The sequence below is a fragment of the Motacilla alba genome, unplaced genomic scaffold (assembly GCF_015832195.1).
Source record: "Motacilla alba alba isolate MOTALB_02 unplaced genomic scaffold, Motacilla_alba_V1.0_pri HiC_scaffold_34, whole genome shotgun sequence".
Lineage (NCBI taxonomy): Eukaryota > Metazoa > Chordata > Aves > Passeriformes > Motacillidae > Motacilla > Motacilla alba.
In genome coordinates, this window is record NW_024037436.1 from 1,901,674 (window position 1) to 1,911,150 (window position 9,477).

At 48.1% G+C, this 9,477-nt stretch overlaps 1 protein-coding gene across 1 annotated transcript in view; it reads left to right on the forward strand.

Annotated features, from left to right (window-relative positions):
• The window catches only part of LOC119696567 (macrophage mannose receptor 1-like), a gene marked incomplete at its 5' end in the record, with an annotated part of 32,662 nt that extends 27,064 nt beyond the window's left edge, over positions 1 to 5,598 (forward strand). Inside the window, 2 exons of the mRNA XM_038126312.1 lie at positions 3,434 to 3,537; positions 5,370 to 5,598. Coding sequence (XP_037982240.1) covers positions 3,434 to 3,537; positions 5,370 to 5,496 — 231 coding nt within the window. The remainder of the gene's footprint in view (positions 1 to 3,433; positions 3,538 to 5,369) is intronic.
• Positions 5,599 to 9,477: the final 3,879 nt, after the last annotated feature.

A 9,477-nucleotide genomic window follows, 5' to 3' on the forward strand; every position in this document is an offset into this window, starting at 1 on the left:
AAATCCCAAAATCCCCCTAAATCCCAGACATCCCATAAATCCCCCCCAAAAAATCCCAGAAATCCCAAAAAAATCCCAAATTCCCCCTAAATCCCAAAAAAATCCCAAAAAATCCCCCAAAATCCCAAAAAATCCCAAAAAATCCCAAAATCCTCAGAAACCCAGAAATTCAAAAAAAATCCCAAATTCCTCCTAAATCCCAAAAATCCCCAAAATCCCAAAAAATCCCCAAATCATCACAAACCCAGAAATCCCAAAAAAACCCCAAAAAATCCCAAATTCCCCCTAAATCCCAAAAATCCTCCCCCCCAAAAAATCCCAAAAAATTCCAGAAATCCCCCCAAAAAATCCCAAATTCCCCCTAAATCCCAGAAATCCCATAAATCTCCAAAAATCCCAAAATCCTCAGAAACCCAGAAATCCCAAAAAATCCCAAATTTCCCCTAAATCCCAAAAAATCCCCAAAATATCCCAAAAAACCCCAAAAAATCCCCAAATCATCACAAACCGAGAAATCCCAAAAAAATCCCAATTTCCCCCAAAATCCCATAAATCCCAAAAAATCCCAAAAATCCTAAAATCCTGTAAATCCCAGAAATCCCCCCAAAAAATCCCAAATTCCCCGAAATCCCAAAAATAATAAAAAAATCCCAAAAAATCCCAGAAATCCCGAAAAAAATCCCAAATTCCCCCTAAATCCCCTAAATCCCAGAAATCCCAAATTCCCCCTAAATCCCAGAAATCCCCCCAAAAAATCCCAAATTTCTCCTAAATCCCAAAAATCCCAAAAATCCCCCAAAAATCCCAAAAAAATCCCAAAAATCCCAAATTTCCCCTAAATCCCAGAAATCCCATAAATTCCAAATTCCCCAAAAACCCAGAAATCCCCCCCCAAAAATCCCAAATTTCTCCTAAATCCCAAAAAAATCCCATAAAAATCCCCAAAAATCCCAAAAAATCCCAAAAAATCCCCAAAAATCCCCAAATCCGCAGAAACCCATAAATTCAAAAAAATCCTGAATTTCTCCTAAATCCCATAAATCCCAAGAAATCCCAAAAAATCACAAAATCCTCAGACACCCAGAAATCTCAAAAAAATCCCAAATTCCCCCTAAATCCCAAAAATCCCAAAAAATCCCAGAAATCCCGAAATCGTCAGAAACCCAGAAATCCCAAAAAAATCCCAAATTCCCCCTGAATCCCAAAAATAATAATAAAAAAATCCCAAAAAATCCCAGAAATCCCCCCAAAAAATCCCTATTTCCACCTAAATCCCAGAAATCCCATAAATCCCAAATTCCCCAAAACCCCAGAAATCCCCCCAAAAAATCCCAAATTTCCCCTAAATCCCAAAAAAATCCCAAAAAATCCCCAAAATCCCCAAATCCTCAGAAACCCAGAAATCTCAAAAAAAAAATCCCAAATTCCCCCTAAATCCCATAAATCCCAAAAAATCCCAAAAATCCTAAAATCCCCACAAACCCAGAAATCCCAAAAAATCCTGAATTCCCCCTAAATCCGATAAATCCTGTAAATCCCATAAATCTCCCAAAATCCCATAAATCCCCTTAATCCCATAAATGCCCCCTAAATCCCATAAATGTCCCAAATCCCATAAATCCCGTAAATCCTGTAAATCCCATAAATGTCCCTAAATCCACTAAATCCCATAAATCCCATAAATGTCCCTAAATCCCATAAATCCCATAAATCCTGTAAATCCCATAAATGTCCCTAAATCCCATAAATCCCATAAATCCCATAAATGTCCCTAAATCCCATAAATCCTCTCTAAATCCCATAAATCCCATAAATCCCGTAAATGTCCCAAATCCCATAAATCCTGTAAATCCCATAAATGTCCCTAAATCCCACAAATCCCATAAATCCCATAAATATCCCTAAATCCCATAAATCCCATAAATCCCTAAATCCCATAAATGTCCCTAAATCCCACAAATCCCATAAATCCTGTAAATCCCATAAATGTCCCTAAATCCCCTAAATCCCATAAATGTCCCTAAATCCCCTAAATCCCCTAAATCCCATAAATGTCCCTAAATCCCACAAATCCCATAAATGTCCCTAAATCCCACAAATCCCATAAATGTCCCTAAATCCCCTAAATGCCCCAAATCCCATAAATGTCCCTAAATCCCATAAATGCCCCTAAATCCCCCAAATGCCGCAAATCCCATAAATGTCCCTAAATCCCATAAATCCCATAAATCCTGTAAATCCCATAAATGTCCCTAAATCCCACAAATCCCATAAATCCCATAAATGTCCCTAAATCCCATAAATCCCCTAAATCCCATAAATGTCCCAAATCCCATAAATCCCCTAAATCCCCTAAATCCCCTAAATGTCCCTAAATCCCATAAATGCCCTAAATCCCATAAATGTCCCATAAATCCCATAAATGTCCCAAATCCTATAAATCCCCTCTAAATCCCATAAATCCCATAAATCCCATAAATCCTGTAAATCCCATAAATGTCCCTAAATCCCCTAAATCCCATAAATCCTGTAAATCCCATAAATGTCCCTAAATCCCCTAAATCCCCTAAATCCTGTAAATCCCATAAATGTCCCAAATCCCATAAATGTCCCTAAATCCCCTAAATCCCCAAAATCCCATAAATGTCCCTAAATCCCATAAATGTCCCAAATCCCCTAAATCCCCTAAATCCCCTAAATCCCCTAAATCCCCTAAATCCCATAAATGTCCCAAATCCCATAAATGTCCCTAAATCCCATAAATCCCATAAATCCTGTAAATCCCATAAATGTCCCTAAATCCCCTAAATCCCATAAATGTTCCCTAATCCTCAAAATCCCATAAATGTCCCTAAATCCCATAAATGTCCCTAAATCCCCTAAATCCCATAAATCCCATAAATCCCATAAATGTCCCTAAATCCCCTAAATCCCCTAAATCCTGTAAATCCCATAAATGTCCCAAATCCCATAAATGTCCCTAAATCCCCTAAATCCCCAAAATCCCATAAATGTCCCAAATCCCCTAAATCCCCTAAATCCCCTAAATCCCCTAAATCCCCTAAATCTCCTAAATCCCATAAATATCCCTAAATCCCCTAAATCCCCTAAATCCCATAAATCCTGTAAATCCCATAAATGTCCCTAAATCCCCTAAATCCCATAAATGTCCCTAAATCCCATAAATCCCATAAATCCTGTAAATCCCATAAATGTCCCTAAATCCCATAAATCCCCTAAATCCCATAAATGCCCCTAAATCCCCTAAATCCCATAAATGTCCTAAATCCCATAAATGTCCCAAATCCCATAAATCCTGTAAATCCCATAAATGTCCCTAAATCCCCTAAATCCCATAAATCCCATAAATCCCCTAAATCCCAAATCCCATAAATCCCATAAATCCCAATCCCGGCCCGTCCCGGTTCCCCAGCGGCTGCTCCAGGCCCAGCTCCGGGGCCCGGCCTGGCTCGGGATCCGCGGGCGCGAGGGCGCCTGGAGCCGCGGGGACGGCGCCGCGCTGGGCCCGCACAACAGGTCAGGGGTTTTTGGGGTTTCTATGGGGTTTTTGGGGTTTTTATGGGGTTTTGGGGTTTTTGGGGTCATTTATGGGATTATTTATGGGGGTTTTGGGGTCATTTTTGGGGTTTTTATGGGGTTTTAATGAGATTTTTTTTTGAGGTTTTTATGGGGTTTTTGGGGTTGTTTATGGGGTTTTATAGGATTTTTATGGGGTTTTTATGGGATTTTTGGGGTCATTTATGGGATTACTTGTGGGGTTTTAATGGGATTCTAATGGGGTTTTTATGGGGTTTTAATGGGGTTATTTATGGGATTTTTATGTTTTTTTAATGGGATTTTTGGGGTTTTTATGGGGTCATTTATGGGTTTTTTGAGGTTGTTTATGGGGTTTTTATGGGGTTTTTGGGGTCATTTCTGGGGTTTTGGGCCCATTTATGGATTAATTTCTGGGTTTTTTGGGGTCATTTATGGGGTTTTTGGGGTCTTTTATAGGGTTTTTATGGGGTTTTTATGGGGTTTTTGGAGTCATTTATGGGGTTTTAATGGGGTTTTTGGGGTCATTTATGGGGTTTTTGGGCTCATTTATGGGATTATTTCTGGGGATTTTGGGGGTCATTTATGGGATTATTTCTGGGGTTTTTGGGGTAATTTCTGTGGTTTTTGGGGTTTGTGGCACCTGGAGCCGCGGGGATGGCGCCGCGCTCGGCCCGCACAACAGGTGCGGGGTCCCTTGTGGGGTTTTGGGGTCTTTATGGGATTTTTGGGGTCGTTTATGGGATTTTTGGGGTCATTTCTGGGGGTTTTGGGGTCATTTATGCGGTTTTCAGGGTCATTTCTGGGGTTTTTATGGTGTTTTTGGGGTCATTTCTGGGGTTTTTGGGGTCGTTTATGGGATTATTTATGGGGGTTTTAGTGTCATTTATGGGGTTTTTGGGGTCACTTATGGGGTTCTTATGGGATTTTTGGGCTCATTTATGGGATTATTTCTGGGGTTTTTGGGTCATTTATGGGGTTTTTGGGGTTTGTGGCACCTGGAGCCGCGGGGACGGCGCCGCCCTGGGCCCGCACAACAGGTTCGGGGTCCCTTATGGGGTTTTGGGGTCATTTATGGGATTTTTGGGGTAATTTCTGGGGTTTTTGGGGCTTGTGGCACCTGGAGCCGCGGGGACGGCGCCGCGCTGGGCCCGCACAACAGGTGAGGGGTTTTGGGGTTTTTATGGGGTTTTTGGGGTAATTTATGGGGTTTTGGGGTTTTTGAGGTTATTTATGGGATTTTTGGGGTCATTTATGAGGTTTTTATGGGGTTTATGGGGTCGTTTATGGGATTTTTGGGGTCGTTTATGGGATTTCTGGGGTCATTTTTGGGGTCATTTATGGGGTTTTTATGGGGTTTTTGGGGTCATTTCTGGGGTTTTTGGGGTCATTCATGGGGTTTTTATGGGATTTTTATGGGTTGTTTATAGGATTTTTATGGGGGTTTATGGGGTTTTTGGGGTCATTTCTGGCGTTTTTGGGGTCATTTATGGGGTATTTATGGGATTTTTGGGGTCGTTTATGGGGTCATTTTTTGGATTTTTGGGGTCATTTATGGGGTTTTTGGGGTCATTTATGGGGTTTTTGGGGTCATTTATGACATTATTTATGGGGGTTTTATGGGGTTGTTTATGGGGTTTTTATGTGATTTTTATGGGGTTTTATGGGGTGTTTATGGGGATTTGGGGTGTTTTTTGGGGGTTTTTACGAGATTTTTGGGGTTAGTTTTGGGTTTTTATGGTTTTTTTGGGTTTTTATGTTTTTTTATGGGATTTTCATGATCCTGATCCCGTTTTTGCCCATTTTGGGGCCAGCTGGTGGCGCCGGGACGAGCCCAACGGGGGCACGCAGGAGAACTGCGCGGCCGTGGGGCCCGACGGGCTCTGGGCCGATTACGCCTGCGAGACCCCCCTGAGCTGGGTGTGCGAGGGACCCCCCTGACCCTAAAATCCTGGGAATCCGCCCCAAAACCCGGGAATCCGCCCCAAAACCCCGGGAATCTACCCCAAAACCCCAGGAATTCACCCCAAAACCCCGGGAATCCACCCCAAAATCCTGGGAATCCACCCCAAAACCCCGGGAATCCACCCCAAAACCCCGGGAATTTGCCCCAAAACCCGGGGAATCCACCCCAAATCCCGTGAATTCACCCCAAAACCCCAGGAATTCACCCCAAAACCCAGGAATTGAAACCAAAATCCCGAATATATGCCCCAAAACCTGGGAATCCACCCCAAAACCCGTGAATTCGCCCCAAAACCCGGGAATTCACCCTAAAACCCCAGGAATTCACCCCAAAACCCAGGAATTGAAACCAAAATCCCGAAAATTTACCCCAAAACTCCGGGAATTCACCCCAAAATCCCGGGAATCCACCCCAAAATCCCGGGAATTGCCCCCAAACCCCAGGAATTCACCCCAAAACCCCAGGAATTCACCCCAAAACCCAGGAATTGAAACCAAAATCCCGAATATATGCCCCAAAACCTGGGAATCCACCCCAAAACCCGTGAATTCGCCCCAAAACCCGTGAATTCACCCCAAAACCCCAGGAATTCACCCCAAAACCCAGGAATTGAAACCAAAATCCCGAAAATTTGCCCCAAAACCCTGGGAATTGACCCCAAACCCCGGGAATTCACTCCAAAACCCAGGAATTCACCCCAAAATCCCGGGAATTGACCCCAAAACTCGGGAATCCACCCAAAAATCCCGCGAATTGACCCCAAAACCCCGGGAATCCACCCCAAACCCGGGGAATTCACCCCAAAATCCTGGGAATTAAACTGGAAATAAACTCGTGTGTGTACTGGGATCGGACTGGGATCATACTGGGAGGGACTGGGATCATCCCTGCGGGACCCCCCTGACCCCAAAATCCCGGGAATACACCCCAAAATCCTGGGGACTCACCCCAAAATCCTGTGATTCCCAAAATCCCAAAATCCACCTTCCCAAATCCCAGAATCCCCAAATCCTGGAATCCCCAAAATCCCGGGAATCCTCCAAATTCCAGAATCCCCAAAATCCCGGAATCCCCGGTTCCCAGAATCCCCAAATCCCTGGTTCCCGGAATCCCCAAATCCCAGGATCCCAGAGTCCCAGGATCCCGGAATCCCAGAATCCCCAAATCCCGGAATCCCCGGTTCCCAGAATCCCCAAATCCCTTGTTCCCGGAATCCCCAAATCCCAGGATCCCAGAGTCCCAGGATCCCGGAATCCCAGAATCCCCGGTCCCTGGGCTCCCCAAATCCCAGAATCCCCGGTTCCCAGAATCCCTGGTTCCCGGCGTCCCCAAATCCTGTAATCCCAACATCCCAGGATCCCCAAACCCCGGATTCCCGGAATCCCCAAATCCCGGGCTCCCCGGTTCCCAGAGTCCCCGGTTCCTGGAATCCCGGAATCCCCGAATCCCAGAATTCCCAGTTCCCCCATAATCCCCGGTTCCCGGGCTGCCCGGTTCCCGGAGTCCCCCAAATCCCGGATTCCTAAAATCCCAGGGTCCCCAAATCCTGGATTCCCGGAATCCCCAAATCCCGGAATCCCGGAATCCCGGACTCCCCGAATCCCGGAATCCCTGGTTCCTGGACTCCCCGGTTCCCAGAGTCCCCGGTTCCCAGAATCCCCAAACTGCCGGACTCCCCAAATCCCAGAATCCTGGAATCCTGGAATCCCCAAATCCTGGAATCCTCAAATCCCGGACTCCCCAAATCCCAGAATCCTGGAATCCCCAAAATCCCCAAATCCTGGAATCCCCAAATCCCAGAATCCTGGAATCCCCAAAATCCCCAAATCCCGGAATCCCCAAATCCCAGAATCCTGGAATCCCGGAATCCCCAAATCCCGGAATCCCCAAATCCCAGAATCCTGGAATCCCCAAAATCCCCAAATCCCGGAATCCCCAAATCCCAGAATCCTGGAATCCCCAAAATCCCCAAATCCCGGAATCCCCAAATCCCAGAATCCTGGAATCCCGGAATCCCCAAAATCCTGAAATTTCCAAATCCCGGAATCCAAGGCTCCTCGGTTCCCGTAATCCCCAAATCCCGGAATCCCCAAATCCCAGGATCCCAGAATCCCGGACTCCCCGGTTCCCGTAATCCCCGGAGTCCCCAAATCCCGGAATCCTGGAGTCCCCGAATCCCGGGATCCCTGGCTCGGTGCCGGCTCAGCCGCGGTGTCCGGCCGTGACCTTCGGCCGTTCCCGGAATTGTTTTGGGATCGATTCCCGTCAGAAGCCGCCCAAAGCGCGCGGCCCCGGAGCCCCGCACCCTTTATTGGCCGGAAACCGCCGCGGGATTTGGGGACATCCTGGGGACATCCTGGGGACATCTTAGGGACATCACTGGGGACATCCTGGAGACATCCTGGGGACTTCCTTGGAGATATCCTTGGGGACATCCTGGGGACATCCTGGGGACATCACTGGGGACATCACTGGGGGACATCCATCCTTGGGGAGATCCTGGGGGACATCCTGGGGACATCCCGGGGGACATGCTGGGGGACCTCCCTGGGGGACATCCATCTTTGGGGACATCCTGGGGGACATCCTGGGGACATCACTGGGGACATCACTGGGGGACATCCATCCTTGGGGGACATCCTGGGGACATCCATTCTTGGGGACATCCTGGGGGACGTCACTGGGGGACATCCATTCTTGGGGACATCACTGGGGACATCACTGGGGGACATCCATCCTTGGGGGACATCCTAGGGACATCCATTCTTGGGGACATCACTGGGGACATCACTGGGGACATCCTGGGGACATCCTGGGGACATCCTGGGGGACATCACTGGGGGACATCCATCCTTGGGGGACATCCTTGGGGACATCCTTGAGGACATTCTTGGAGACGTCCTTGGGGACATCCCGGGGGACATCACTGGGGGACATCCTGGGGACATTCTTGGAGACATCCTTGGGGACATCCATCCTCGGGGACATCCTGGGGGATATTCTTGGAGACATCCTGGGGACTTCCTTGGAGATATCCTTGGGGACATCACTGGGGACATCCTGGGGACATCCTGGGGACATCCCTGTGGACATCTTTGGGGGACATCCTGAGGACATCCCTGGGGACATCACTGGGGACATCCTGGGGGACATCACTGGGGGACATCTTGGGGGACAGCCTTGGGGACATCCTGGGGACATCCTTGGGGACATCACTGGGGACATTCTTGGAGACATCCCTGGCGACATCCATCCTTGGGGGACATCCTGGGGGACATCCTCGGGGACATCCCAGGGGACATCCTGGGGACATTCTGGGGGACATCCATCCTTGGGGACATCCCTGGGGATATTCTTGGGACATCCCGGGGGACATGCTGGGGGACATCACTGGGGACATCCTGTGGATATTCTGGGGGACATCCATCCTTGGGGACATCCATCCTTGGGGACATCCCTGGGGATATTCTTGGAGACATCCTGGGGACATCCTGGGGACATCACTGGGGACATCCTGTGGATACTCTGGGGGACATCCATCCTTGGGGACATCCATCCTTGGGGACATCCCTGGGGATATTCTTGGAGACATCCTGGGGACATCACTGGGGACATCACTGAGGACATCCTGGGGGACGTCACTGGGGGACATCTTGGGGGACATCCTTGGGGACAGCCTTGGGGACATCCTTGGGGACAGCCTTGGGGACATTCTTGGGGACATCCATCCTTGGGGACATCCCGGGGGACATCCTGGGGGACATCGTGGGGACATCCATCCTTGGGGGACATCACTGGGGACATCCTGGGGGACGTCACTGGGGGACATCACTGGGGACATTCTTGGAGACATCCCTGGTGACATCCATCCTTGGGGGACATCCTGGGGGACATCCTTGGGGACATTCTTGGAGACATCCTTGGGGACATACATCCTTAGGGACATCCTGGGGGGA